Source organism: Eublepharis macularius, chromosome 12 (assembly GCF_028583425.1).
Source record: "Eublepharis macularius isolate TG4126 chromosome 12, MPM_Emac_v1.0, whole genome shotgun sequence".
In the NCBI taxonomy this organism is placed as follows: Eukaryota; Metazoa; Chordata; class Lepidosauria; order Squamata; family Eublepharidae; genus Eublepharis; species Eublepharis macularius.
The window spans coordinates 52354360-52369215 of NC_072801.1; the positions used below are offsets into that span (position 1 = coordinate 52354360).

Below are 14856 nucleotides of genomic sequence, written 5' to 3' on the forward strand. Positions count from 1 at the left end.
TGGCAGGGAGGAGAAGGAGTAATGAGAGAAATTTCATTCTGGTAGTGGAGAACTCCTTCCATCGTAGGAAGATTCCTTACTTAGTGGAGGAAATCCTTATATCTGGCCCATTAACTCTAATATCGTTGTATTTATTTATTCACAAAATTTACACTCCGCCTTTCTCCCCTCATTAGGACCACTAAGACAGTTAACATTGAAAACATGCATCATAAAAAACCATCTTTAAAAAGATTAAAACTATTAAAAGCAAACAATAATTCATCATCAAAACAATTGAAGACAAAGCTAAAATCCACATAAAAACAACAATTACAATAGGGCAAGAAAGAAGTAATCACTGGGAGAATGCCAGACAATACAAAAATTCTTCACCCACTGGTGGAGGACAACAACTGAAAGGGGTAGATTCTCCCTGTGGAGAGGACATTACGCAGAATGAAATCATAATGAATAATCAATAGAATAATCAGAAAAAGCCCTCCTGTAAAGGACCTTTTTTAACATACGGCAGGATGCCAGCAGAGAAGGACCTCTTTCATCAAAGGATTCCATAGACGTGTTGATGCTGTAGAGAAGGTCCCCTATGTTGCAGTCATCTATTAAGGCAAAGAATGAGAAGGATTCCAATGGCAAGGGAGGTCTATATGGGAATTATAGCACAGGACTATAACCCCAGTTCCTGTTTCAGACAAAGGAGTGGTTCATAGAGTTTATCTTCATCAGGTCATCTATAGATTCCCTCTGTATGTGCATGTGCATCCAGTAAATTAGATATGGACAAATCTTCACACTTGCAATCTGTGTAACTGAAATCATGGCCCTCTTCCTGTTCTCATACACAGTTGCCCTTAAAATACTTCAGGGAGCTTCAGTTATCTGTTTCAGTTTTTTTTTTAATTAAAGGTTATCAAGCACATAGTCCAATTCAAGTCTTACTTTTACATTCACATAACAATAACTTATTTACAAGTTTACTATTAACATTTAAAGTTTTTTTTTCTTTAAGTGGTTTTCCTCATATAGATCCATGAAAGTTTTGTTGTTCTTCAATTGCTTATATTTCTATTAATGACTGGTAGATTGTGTTCGTAGACTGTATGTTGCTTGTTGTAATGTAGTCAAGAAATGGCTTCCACTTACTGTAAGATTCTGTTGTCGTTCTTTTTCTGAGGATTGTTGAATTCTTTCTGTAATTTTTTCCATAATCATTTGGTCCCACATCTTACTAAGCCATTGGTCTATATTTGGTGCTGCCTTAGCATTCCATTTTATTGTGATTATTGTTTTTGCTGCTACAAATAGACTACTTATGAGTTCTTTTCTAATTTGTGGAACTTTATTGTCTTGCCATAAGTCTAGAAATATTATTGTTGGTTGAAGTTGTATTGAATAGGTAGTTATTTTATGTATGATCTCTATTACTTCTTCCCAAAAGGCCATTATTTTTGGACATGTCCACCAACAATGGCTATAGGTCCCTGTACCCCCACATTCCTTCCAACACAATGGCGAGTACTTTGCTGTTAGCTGTGCTAATTTCTTCGGTGTGTAGTACCAATAGGATATTATTTTAAATGTTTGTAATTTAGTAGATATTATCGACAAATTGAATAATTCCGATGACCAGACTTTCCCCCATTGTTCTGATGAGAATGTTAATTCCCATTCTAGTTCCCACTTTTTTTGATACATATGTCTTTTTAAGTTTCCTGATTCTAATAAGATGTTATCAATCTTACATAAGAGTCCTTTCTGTTTATAATCTTTTTGTTCTAATAATATCTCAAAATCAGTTTTTTTTTCTTTAAGGATCTCTACAAGATGTATTTGAGATGCCATATGATTAATTTGAAAATATGTAAACCATGGGATTTGTTGGTTTGTTTTTTCTTCAAGTTCTGCCCTTGTCAAAATTCTCTTATTTGTTGTTATATCTATCAATCTTGTTAGTTTAATTTGTTTCAAGAATTTGTTTATCTGCTGCTTTTTACCTGGGGGAAACCAATCCTACATTGTAAATGAAGCATATCGAGAGATATTAGGGAGAAGTCTTCCCTTTTGAGTATCCCATGTTTTGAGGATGTCTACTAAGAATTTATTTTGCTTTATATTTGTCCATTGATTTCTTTTTTTATTCCATATTATTTCCTGAGTCGTGTAGGCATAGTACATTGGGATCAGTATTTGTTTTCAAATCCAGTTCTTTTTTATCTTGCAGCAACTGTAGAGCATTAACTAATCTAGATGCAACTGCATATATCTTTAAGTCAGGGTAACTAAAACCCCCTTGGTGTACTTTTTGTCTTAAAGTGGCAAACGAGATTCTTGATTTCTTTTTATTCCATAAGAACTTGTTTAATATTATTTGCCATTGTTTAATAATTGCTTGTGGTGGCGTTACAGGAATTGCTCATAAAAGAAAAAGTATTTTGGGGAGAATAAAAGATTTTATAATATGGAATCTATCTATCCAAGTGTACTGTTGTCTATTTCTTTGCTCCAGTTCTTGTTTAATTTCTTTGATCTTTTGATAATGATTGTATTGCATTAGCTGATCTAAGTCAGCTGGAATATTTATGCCCAAATATGATAGTGACTTGTCTCCCCATCGATAACTAAATTTAGAGGATAAGAAATTCTTCATTTGTGATGAAATGTTTAAAGGCAGTATAGTGGATTTGTGCAAATATCTGTTTCAGTTTTGACAGTGTTGTGGATATGTATCTGTATCTCAATGACAGAAACATGAATTTTTGTATCTTAAATAAAGAACAAAAGTTTCCTCTGCCCTTTGAATTAAATATGGGGGTTTCTTCCTAGATAGGTTCATGGAGTTCCTGTATGCATACATTGCATCATTCACTGTAACTAAAAGAATAATGCTAATCACTTCCCTTGTTCTCTTTTCCCCAGAGGCATTAACAAGTTCTTTAATAAGTTCCTCTAAGAGGAGAAATGGTAAAATGAAACAGTGACATTCACCAGTACTTGCACAAAACTATATAAAGAAAATTTACTGGAGTGGGATTATTCTCTGTACTTAGGATGGGGCTACTTCTAATTTGCTTTTAGTAGATGTCATTCATTGACAGAAGATGTTGTGAATGATTTGATATTAACCTGATTTTTGTTAATTAAGAGTATGGAGTTTTGAGTGTGAACTGACCACAGAATAGATGAGATATACAATTCCAGAAAACTACACGTGAAGAAATGTGCTTGAAGATTCCCAGAATTTCTCAAGTACTCTTCCACCTGAATAAAGAAATCACAGTTAACATGAATAAGGTAATATACTGATATAAAATGATATCTGGGAGTATTCACGATATATACCAAATTTTTCATTTACTAACTGAAAAAGTGTTTTAGCCATTTTAAAAGGGTCTATGAGTTTCTAGAATGGTTAGGTAAGGATATGAAAAAGTATTATCAGCTCTACTAATTCACTTGTATCAGATCTTATTCTCTGTTCTTTCTAGTGATATCATTGAGGAACACTGTATCAAAGTCAAAGGAAGTCTGTTGGCACCTTGAAAATAGCACAATTTATTTCAGCAGAAGTTTTTTATGAATTAGAGCTGATTTCTTCAGGTGCAATGAGTGGCTCCATTCCTCACTATTTATTTATTTATTTATTTGTTTATTTATTTAGATTATTCATACCCAGCCTATCTCCCCAGTGGGGACCCATACCAGATTATTTAATTCCCCCCTTCATTTTATTCTTACCTTGTGAGGTAGGTTAGATTGACAGACCTTGACTAGCCAACATTCTACTGTAAGCAAACAAATAGAAAGGTCAAGGAGCTATAGAATGTAGGAGGTACATAGTGAAATGTTCTTATATAAAACTATAAAATACAAAAAATAGTCACTAGTTATGCTAAGCTAGTTAACATCTGTAATAGGTGGGGAATCCCACATTTTAGTTATCAGGTATAGCGAGTAAGGATTCCATGTTGGAGTAGTGCTTTGAAGTTTTTTGGGTTAAGAATGGTGACTTTCAGGTCAGCACAAAGCACCTTGGGAGACTGAAATGTCCATCTATTGGTTTCTGAATAGGGTAATTTTTAATGCATATCTCTCACACAAATTTCTGCATGATGATGATCCACTCATTGCATCTGAAGAGGCAGGTGCTACTCCTTGAAAGTTTATGGTGTAACAAAATTCTATTAGTCTTTATAGTACCATTGGATTCCTGTTCATTTTTATTAGCAGAGAATTTATATTATTCCCCTACATAATTTCCCTGACTTAAAATTCTTCTCAATAATTCATTGTCTTTTCATAAACAATTCATTCAGTGAGCCAACCAGTTAAAAGCTGAGAGTATTTTATTTGATTATTCAGGAGGACACCTGTCTATCATTCTTCTCAGATTTTCCTCTTATTTACAAAAACAGAGAATTGTGAAATACATAGCCATTCCCACTTTGAACACAAGAGACTGGATCCAGTCTTTCCTTACTACAGCCCCCATCCCATATATATCCCATAGCGAGTAAGGATTCCATGTTGGAGTAGTGCTTTGAAGTTTTTTGGGTTAAGAATGGTGACTTTCAGGTCAGCACAAAGCACCTTGGGAGACTGAAATGTCCATCTATTGGTTTCTGAATAGGGTAATTTTTAATGCATATCTCTCACACAAATTTCTGCATGATGATGATCCACTCATTGCATCTGAAGAGGCAGGTGCTACTCCTTGAAAGTTTATGGTGTAACAAAATTCTATTAGTCTTTATAGTACCATTGGATTCCTGTTCATTTTTATTAGCAGAGAATTTATATTATTCCCCTACATAATTTCCCTGACTTAAAATTCTTCTCAATAATTCATTGTCTTTTCATAAACAATTCATTCAGTGAGCCAACCAGTTAAAAGCTGAGAGTATTTTATTTGATTATTCAGGAGGACACCTGTCTATCATTCTTCTCAGATTTTCCTCTTATTTACAAAAACAGAGAATTGTGAAATACATAGCCATTCCCACTTTGAACACAAGAGACTGGATCCAGTCTTTCCTTACTACAGCCCCCATCCCATATATATCCCATAGCGAGTAAGGATTCCATGTTGGAGTAGTGCTTTGAAGTTTTTTGGGTTAAGAATGGTGACTTTCAGGTCAGCACAAAGCACCTTGGGAGACTGAAATGTCCATCTATTGGTTTCTGAATAGGGTAATTTTTAATGCATATCTCTCACACAAATTTCTGCATGATGATGATCCACTCATTGCATCTGAAGAGGCAGGTGCTACTCCTTGAAAGTTTATGGTGTAACAAAATTCTATTAGTCTTTATAGTACCATTGGATTCCTGTTCATTTTTATTAGCAGAGAATTTATATTATTCCCCTACATAATTTCCCTGACTTAAAATTCTTCTCAATAATTCATTGTCTTTTCATAAACAATTCATTCAGTGAGCCAACCAGTTAAAAGCTGAGAGTATTTTATTTGATTATTCAGGAGGACACCTGTCTATCATTCTTCTCAGATTTTCCTCTTATTTACAAAAACAGAGAATTGTGAAATACATAGCCATTCCCACTTTGAACACAAGAGACTGGATCCAGTCTTTCCTTACTACAGCCCCCATCCCATATATTTTCTGTCCATGAAGATCCTGTGCTCTGCAGCATAGCTTGTTTGGGTGCTCAAAGGGGACCCTTCCATTATTTGTCACCAGCAGAAAGCTGGTTGCATTCAACCAAAAGTCAAATGTAAATAATGTATTTATTAAATATAATTAAAAATAGATTTTGTTGCTGGGGTTGTATTGTATTTTTCAGAATTTACAATTCTAGCTTGCATTACTTCAGAATATTATATTAAAACACATAGTTTCTTACATATTTGCCTGGTTTTGATTAATATTTTGGGTACATGCATGACATGTAATTGACTAGCTAGGCGAAGCAGCATTCGCCCTAATCCTAAGAAAACATATTTAAGTTTCCCATTTCCTCTTTAATAACTTTTCGTTCCCCCATTCCTTCTAGATGCAACAACATGGAATCTGGCAATATAACCTCTATCACTGAATTCCTATTGCTTGGGTTTGTATATGACCCTGCTTTGGAGATTGTTCTTTTTCTGGTTTTTCTTCTTGTATATATAGTGACAGTGCTCGGGAATGCCCTCATAATTGTACTCATCAGCATTGATTCTCGCCTTCACTCCCCTATGTATTTCTTCCTCAGCAATTTGTCCTTCATTGAGATATTCATGACAACTTGTGTAGTGCCAAAAATGCTGGCCAATTTCTTGACCAAGAGGAAAACCATTTCATTTGGTGGTTGCTTCGCTCAGTCATACTTCTATTTCTTCATGGGTTCTACTGAGTTCATCCTATTTGCTGCTATGTCCTTTGACCGCTACATGGCCATCTGTTACCCACTTAGGTACCCTACCCTCATGACTGGAATGGTTTGTGTCAAGATGGTGATTGGCTCCTGGATTGGTGGTTTCCTATCTGTGTTCCTGTCGACAGTGCTAAAGGTACGGTTGCCTTACTGTGGACCTAATGTCATCAACCACTTCTTCTGTGACAGTGCCCCTTTGCTACATCTTGCCTGTACAGACATAAGTCTCATTGAATTGACTGACTTCATTGGTTCTTTACTTCTGTTGCTTGGTTCTCTTTCATTCACTGCTACCTCTTATGTCTACATAATTTCAACCATTCTCAAGATTCCTTCTGCTCAAGGTAGGAAGAAGGCCTTTGCCACTTGTGCCTCTCACTTTACAGTTGTCTCCATGGGCTATGGAATCTCCATTTTTGTGTACGTCAGGCCATCCCAGACTGACATTATGAGCATGAACAAAGCATTAGCCATTTTCTCCGGCATCTTGACACCTTTATTAAACCCTTTCATCTTCAGTCTGAGAAATGAACAAATGAAAGAGGTGCTGAAAGATGTCCTAAACAGAATAGCTTCTAAAATAAAAGATGACTGATTTCCTAAGTATGCTTTCAGAATGCTTTGCATACTCTGAACCTCTCAGTGACAACATAGTGCTTTGAAATACATTCCTAAACAATCTTTCTCAGGTTTAAGGCCTTGATCTTAGAACATCATAGCATGAGGCTAGGAGCTAGATAAGTGAACTACTTGATGTCGCCTACTGCCAAGAAACAAATTCAGGCCAGAAAAGAACAGTGTGCAATACTGGCTCTCATGAATGACATTAACAAGCAATACGAGTCCTTTGCAATGAGCCAGGTCGAATCCACATTCACCCATTACCCGCATGTTTAACGGATATCTTCCGTTTGCCTCCAATCTGCATGTTTATCCTCTTCGTTCACATTCATGCTTCCAATCCGTCTTTCTCGCATGATCCTCCAGTCACGCGGCCACTTGAAAAACCACTTTTGTGGACGGGACCTTATTTTCCTGCCCATTTTTTTTTTATTTTTTGAGTGTACTTTTCTGTTATTTCGATTTTACCATATAAGGAAACATCATCAAAGTGCTATATCACGTGAACGAATCTTTGGAATAACGATATTATGCTATATAGAAGCCAATGTCTTACTTCGTCGGGACATTGATGGAGAACCTATATTCCCAGACGTGTGTAACCCCCCTCTCTTTGCAACCATCTATCGACTCAAGCACCGTCAATAATCTAGGATACTTAATTTTGAAAGATCAATAGGGAGAATCTTGCAGGAAATAAAATAAAATGTATTTTATGTATTCTCGAAGGCTTTCACGGCCGGAGAACGATGGTTGTTGAGGGTTTTCTGGGCTGTATTGCCATGGTCTTGGCATTGTAGTTCCTGACGTTTCGCCAGCAGCTGTGGCTGGCATCTTCAGAGGCGTAGCACCAAAAGACAGAGATCTCTCAGTGTCACAGTGTGGAAAAGATGTAGGTCATTTGTATCTACTCAGGAGGGGTGGGGTTGAGCTGAGTCATCCTGTAAGAGTTTCCCAGGGTGTGGAATGCTAATGGCGGGAGGCTTCACTGTATCCTGAGGAGGTTCTTTTGCATATGGATTGGTACTTGATGTGCTAATCTTCTCTGCAGGGCTATTGTCGGGGATAGAATGTTTTGTTAGCCTGGTGTTTTTCAGAACTGGAAACCATGCTCTGTTCATTCTTAAGGTTTCTTCTTTCCTGTTGAAGTTTTGCTTATGCTTGTGAATTTCAATGGCTTCTCTGTGCAGTCTGACAAAGTAGTTGGAAGTGTTGTCCAGTATTTTGGTGTCCTGGAATAAGATACTGTGCCCTGTTTGCGTTAGGCTATGTTCAGCCACTGCTGATTTTTCAGGTTGTCCAAGTCTGCAGTGTCTTTCATGTTCTTTTATTCTTGTCTGGATGCTACGCTTTGTGGTCCCGATGTAAACTTGTCCACAGCTGCAGGGTATACGGTATACTCCTGCAGAGGTGAGGGGGTCTCTACTGTCTTTTGCTGATCGTAGCATCTGTTGTATTTTTCGGGTGGGTCTGAATACTGCTTGAAGGTTATGCTTTTTCATAAGCTTTCCCATCTGATCAGTAATTCCTTTGATATATGGCAAAAACACTTTTCCTGTAGGAGACTGTTTTTCCTTGGTTGTTTGATTCATCCTGGGTTTGATTGCTCTTCGGATTTCATTTCTGGAGTAGCCATTTGCCTGAAGTGCGTGGTTTAGATGATTAATTTCCTCATTGAGAAAGTGCGGCTCACATATCCGTCTTGCACGATCCACTAATGTTTTTATTATGCCTCTTTTCTGTCGGGGATGGTGATTGGAGTTTTTGTGTAAGTACCGATCAGTGTGAGTTGGTTTCCTGTAGACCCTGTGACCTAACTGAAAGTTTGCTTTGCGGATGACCAAGGTATCCAGGAATGGGAGTTTTCCCTCAATTTCTTTCTCCATTGTGAATTGTATGTGAATTGTATGCTGCTGGCGAAACGTCAGGAACTACAATGCCAAGACCACGGCAATACAGCCCGGAAAACCCTCAACAACCAAAATGTATTTTATTCATCAGTAATGCGTAAAAGCGAAGCTCTGCTAAGAGTGAATTAAAACTTTTGAAAAGACTTTTCCACATGAAAGAACATCATCCCAAACAGTATTCGAGCTACTGTGAAGCGTCATAGGGGACTGAATATACATGGGGAAAGGCAGGAAGCATGATACTTGTACTGCTATGTGATCTTTATTTATAATTTCGCTATTACATTAATCTATAGAAAAATAAAAAATTGAAAAAAAACAGGGAGCTGCGTGAGGACGGTATCAGGATAGATGGCCCCAAAAAAGATATTACTGTCAACCAGGTATGATTTCAAAGACATCTGAGTTTTGATTCCCACGGAATGAAATGCTTGTAGGAGACTGTTTTTCCTACAGGAAAAGTGTTTTTGCCATATATCAAAGGAATTACTGATCAGATGGGAAAGCTTATGGAAAAGCATAACCTCCAAGCAGTATTCAGACCCACCCAAAAAATACAACAGATGCTACGATCAGCAAAAGACAGTAGAGACCCCCTCACCTCTGCAGGAGTATACCGTATACCCTGCAGCTGTGGACAAGTTTACATCGGGACCACAAAGCGTAGCATCCAGACAAGAATAAAAGAACATGAAAGACACTGCAGACTTGGACAACCTGAAAAATCAGCAGTGGCTGAACATAGCCTAACTCAAACAGGGCACAGTATCTTATTCCAGGACACCAAAATACTGGACAACACTTCCAACTACTTTGTCAGACTGCACAGAGAAGCCATTGAAATTCACAAGCATAAGCAAAACTTCAACAGGAAAGAAGAAACCTTAAGAATGAACAGAGCATGGTTTCCAGTTCTGAAAAACACCAGGCTAACAAAACACTCCACACCCGACAATAGCCCTGCAGAGAAGATTAGCACATCAAGCACCAATCCATATGCAAAAGAACCTCCTCAGGATACAGTGAAGCCTCCCGCCATTAGCATTCCACACCCTGGGAAACTCCTACAGGATGACTCAGCTCAGTCCCACCCCTCCTGAGTAGATATAAATGACCTGCCACATCTTTTCCACACTGTGACACTGAGAGATCTCTATCTTTTGGTGCTACACCTCTGAAGATGCCAGCCACAGCTGCTGGCGAAACGTCAGGAACTACAATGCCAAGACCACGGCAATACAGCCCGGAAAACCCTCAACAACCATCATTCTCCGGCCGTGAAAGCCTTCGACAATACATACTACGGAGCAGTTGATAATAGAACCGGCCAATGGGAACGCAGGGAACGGCAGGGGAGACTTGAATGGGGGTGGTTTAAAAAAATGGCACGTAAATTTCACTTGTAGGCGTTCACGTCCACCGTGAAACTCCCGCAAGAAACCAGCGACTGAAGATCCGAGATAAATGTGAAAGAAATGCGTGTCATGGATCAAGTAATGTGACCGGCACTCGGGAATGTGGAGAAAAGGTGGGAAAAAAGCGTTGAAAAAGGAGTAATGTGGATTCGACCCAGGTCTGAATTAAAATCTAGACGCCTAGATGTACACTCTTGCTGAATATTTTTTACAGTTCAGATTCCAGTTTCCCAGCTTCATATTCAATTCTCAGATAACAGATCCAGCAACCAGCCTCAGAGATGTTAGGATAGCAAACACAGCTGCGAGACTAAATTTAAGTTTGGACACTCACTCAGCCTGGATATGTCATATTTTTGAAAATCATGAGAAGTAATCTTTGAGAACTGCTGAATATCAGGACCTAGCTGATTGCTATTATTCAGGAAAGGTTTTTAAAATTGCCATGAATTCCAAATTGTACCCCACAGTATTCCCCTCACACACACCTCCAATCAAGTGTGATACTGTTAGTTATGGACACCATAACAACATAGTATTCTAAAGTTGTCTCAACAGGTAAAAAATGGTATGAAAAAACAGCAGGGTATCACCATGGGGAAAAATACTTAAATATAAACTTTGGTTAATACTAGGGTTTGATCCAGTGACTTATTTTTACTAAGTGAGAAGTTTTTTTCTCCAGGGCAGGTCTCTTTCTATTAGTGAACTTAATTGTTCCATCCCTTCCAAGCACAAAGTCTGAGATGAGAGGGAAAAATCAGATTTGGAATCAGGTTGTATGCGAGATTTTTTTTTAAATTGTGCACTAAATTGCTATTGTAAGAAAACTAGTTTACAACTAGTCATATGAAAAAATCAGGCCAATAGTTACTTCCACTGGTTTCCTTGTGGAATACATTTCTGGGTCTAACTCTCCCTCCACCAAATTTACTGAAATTCTCAGGTATTGCACCCCTAAAAAAAAACAGGGTTCACAGAGCAACAAGAAGTCCTGTTCATGTTACAGTGAACACAAACACACTGTGTGTAAGAAATAGCCAACATGCATTCACTTTACAAATGAAACCAGGGACCATTACCTGGATAAAAGTGGGGATCCGATTAGATCACATGTTCAACTCTACAGGTATTGAATATAGCATAAGAATTACTCAATGCACATACACATGTTCACTGTAACTTGTGAATGTGACTAAATTAACTTGTGTATATCCTATGCACATCTCCCAGTGGCTGAACTTCAAAGAGCTTGTGGTGGATAATGTTCCTCCTCAGTGTGCATTCACTGTACATACTCAGAACCTGTGTAAAGATGTAAATTGTTCTACTACATGAACACCGCCTGCTGCTATTACTTCTGTTTTATGATTCAGAACCTTAATACTGGCTATTGTATTGAAAAGGTTTCTGATAATCAAAATAAATAGGGGAAGGAAAGGATGGAGAAAAGGAGGAGAGAATATATCAGTTAAGGAAAGCTGAGATGAGTAGCTGGACTTTCATCAGCTTTATTATTTATTTAGGATATTTCTATGTTGCCTCTTCAGAGTCTTGCTCAAAGTGAACTACATCACAATATTAAAAAGAAGCAATTGAAAATAAGCCATGGGGCATAAGCATCATAAAATCTGTCCATAAAACAGAAGCAGACCATTAAAAACTGGTTAGATAGATCGCTTAATTAAAAGTCTGATTAAAAAAGGTGTTTTTGCCTGGCACCTAAGAGAAAGTACAGTAGGCACCAGGAGAGCATTAAGGGGGAGGGCTTTGCAAGAGTTAAATACCATAATAAAAAATGCCCTGTCTTTAGTGACTGCCCACCTCACCTCTGAAGTGGGCACAGGGAACAGGTCTTGAGAAGCAACTGGCAGATTGGATAGTATGGGAGAAGATGGTTCTTTGGGTACCCTGGAAACAGAAGGATAACCAGTGCAGATGTTTTAGCAGAGGGGCAACATGACCCCTCTAACCAGCCTCTGATAGTAGCCTTGCTGCAGCATTTTGGAAGTTTCCAAACCATTTTCAAAAGCAGTCCCACATAGAGTACATTACAGTAATCTGATTATATGTGATGAATGCATGGATTCTTGTCGCTAAATCACATTTTTTAAGGAAATGGCGGAGCTGGTGAAACATTACATGTCACAGAGAAGACCTGAGCCCCCAACTGCACGCCAGGATCCAGGAGCACCCCCAAGCTTCAAACCTTTCCTTCAGAAAGAATGAAATAATTCAGGATTTAAAAATATATATATACATTTACAAATAGTCCTAGCATGCACTCCATTTCAAAACGATATTTCATCTGAAACATCCTACTTTGTGCAAGCCTGCAACAGAAAAGGGAATAATGGAAATTCTGCACACTTACCATTGCCCAGGATCTACTGCTGGGTCTGTAGTCCTTGCTGACCTAATTTAGTACGTAGCATTCCTCCAGTCTAGGCCCATTGTTTTCAATTGTAACCCTGCATAAAATTGCACTGCCTCTTGTCTGGGCATTCCAGGCTCTGATTCCTTACATGTCTCAGCCATAATGACCCAATCTCTTACCTATTTTTCAGGTTAGATGCAGCTTAACTTCAACCAATGTTCAGCAAACCTTGTAGATGTTTCTGCCGGGGAGGGGGGGGTCTGGGAAAAGGGGTGAGAGAACTCTCAAGAGGGATATGAGGGAGAAACACACGGGATTCTTTGAAATAATATTACTTGCATGTGCTATGGACTTACATCAAGTTTAAAGCTGTTTACAAACTTTAGATATGTCACCATGTTTCCTAGTTTCACCATAAGATGTTATCTCACAATCTACCCATTCTCTAGAAAGTTGCATGCCCACATTCTTCTTTGTGACTATGCATGCAACATTTTTACACACTGAGCAACCTAACTTGCCGTCATAAAAAGGTTACCAATCGTTTTTTTTAACAAAGAACATTCCAATCTTAGGGCTGTTTCACGGCTGATTTGTGTGTGTATGTATATCTTACCAGTATTGTTTTGAATGCTGATTACAGTTGGTTTTCAAATGGGGTATAAATCTTTTAAATTATAGTAACACATTACACTTCAGTTGCATATGGGTAATTGCTTCATTTGCTAGAGAAAATAAGTTGGGGAGGGACCGGTACTGCTCTAATCAGCTTGGCTTCTTGTATAGCAGCTTTAGTTTAAACAACAATAACCATAAGAGAGTCAATCACAGATTGCCCATGTATAAGTTCCAGCAGTCCCTGCTTTCATATTAAGATAAGGCAGTGAAAGAGACTCTACAGAAACAAAGCACTCAGCCATCCTGATTGGTCCAAGGATGGCAAAAAACACTTGCCATTTTTATGCTTTGCCAGCAAGTAGCAGTAGTAGAGATATGGTTCCTCCATCCATTTCTACTGTTACAGTGGCTTGTTCACCCAGAGCACTCAGTAAGTGGTTACCACCTCTGAAATTTATTACTCAGCACATTCTCCTCAGACAGGCATGATGGGACCTGTGACTCAATGCAGAGCTGCCACTGGAGCCATAAATCTGCCTGTCCTCCTTCAGCAGCAGAGAGGGTTTGGCTGGGAGGAAAGGAGCTATGGCTCCTGGAAAGCTGGATGACACGTGGAGAAGGAGAAGGCTCTGTGCTGCAGGAGGCACTGCTGGCAAAGCAGGAAGTGCAGGCAAGTGGCAGAGGAAGCCCTGGCAGGAACTGCCAAAGGCTGCCAGGCAGAGCAGACAGCAGAGGAGCTTCCCCTTTCATCACAGATACAGGCAGCAGAGCACTTTGGGGAGGGTCTGGGCTCATCTGTTTCAGTCAGCAAGGGGTGGTTCCAAGTCGTAGAGAAAGACTGTGCTCGGCAGATCACAGCGGGGTTCCACTGGACACGTGGGAATTACCAAGAGGTACCAGAACATTGTTCTACAGCGTTCTGGCTGGAAAAAAAGCCCTGTAGATATCTCTGAGGTAAAAATCAGTATATGCACAGACTTAAGGTCTAATGTTTGAGACTAATGAGAGTTTCTTAATTTTTTCACAGTTACTTAAATCTCTATGTTGAGAAGCTTTTGTTCCAGTGTTTTCCCAAACACTCTAGTATATTTCTTTGATGATTCTCTTACTCTTTTTGGTTTCTGGAAGGCTGGTATGCTCTTTCCAGTATCCAAACCCCTTCTCTTGAAACACCAGCACTCATCTTGAGTTTTAAACTCCTAAATGTCTGCTATCAGCCTTGACTCCCATCTTGACTCAAGGGCATCATGGCAGCCATTTTAGGAGTTAGCAATGCCTCGCTCTAGAGAAGGTAAGAGGCTGGCTTTCTTTAATCAGACTATAAGTCCCTCTCCATTATGCTAATGAGTGTCCACCTTGGGTGGGAGATTGACCCACTGATGGGGCATCTGCATGTCTACCTGTTGCAATAAAGGCCATTTCATTATTATTACATCTAAGTCTTGTTCAATTCCTGTACGACTATATTTCCTTAAATAAAATATAAACCTTGTTTTGGAAAAGATCTGGTGGTTTTTTTAGTTATTGGTAGCCTAATAGTGA

General features: G+C 38.7%; 1 protein-coding gene across 1 annotated transcript; it reads left to right on the forward strand.

Moving 5' to 3' along the window:
• The first annotated feature begins 6020 nt into the window (after positions 1 to 6020).
• Positions 6021 to 6968, forward strand: LOC129339326 (olfactory receptor 6M1-like). The gene has a single exon (XM_054993912.1). It carries the CDS (start codon positions 6021 to 6023, stop codon positions 6966 to 6968), a length of 948 nt encoding a protein of 315 aa, XP_054849887.1.
• Positions 6969 to 14856: the final 7888 nt, after the last annotated feature.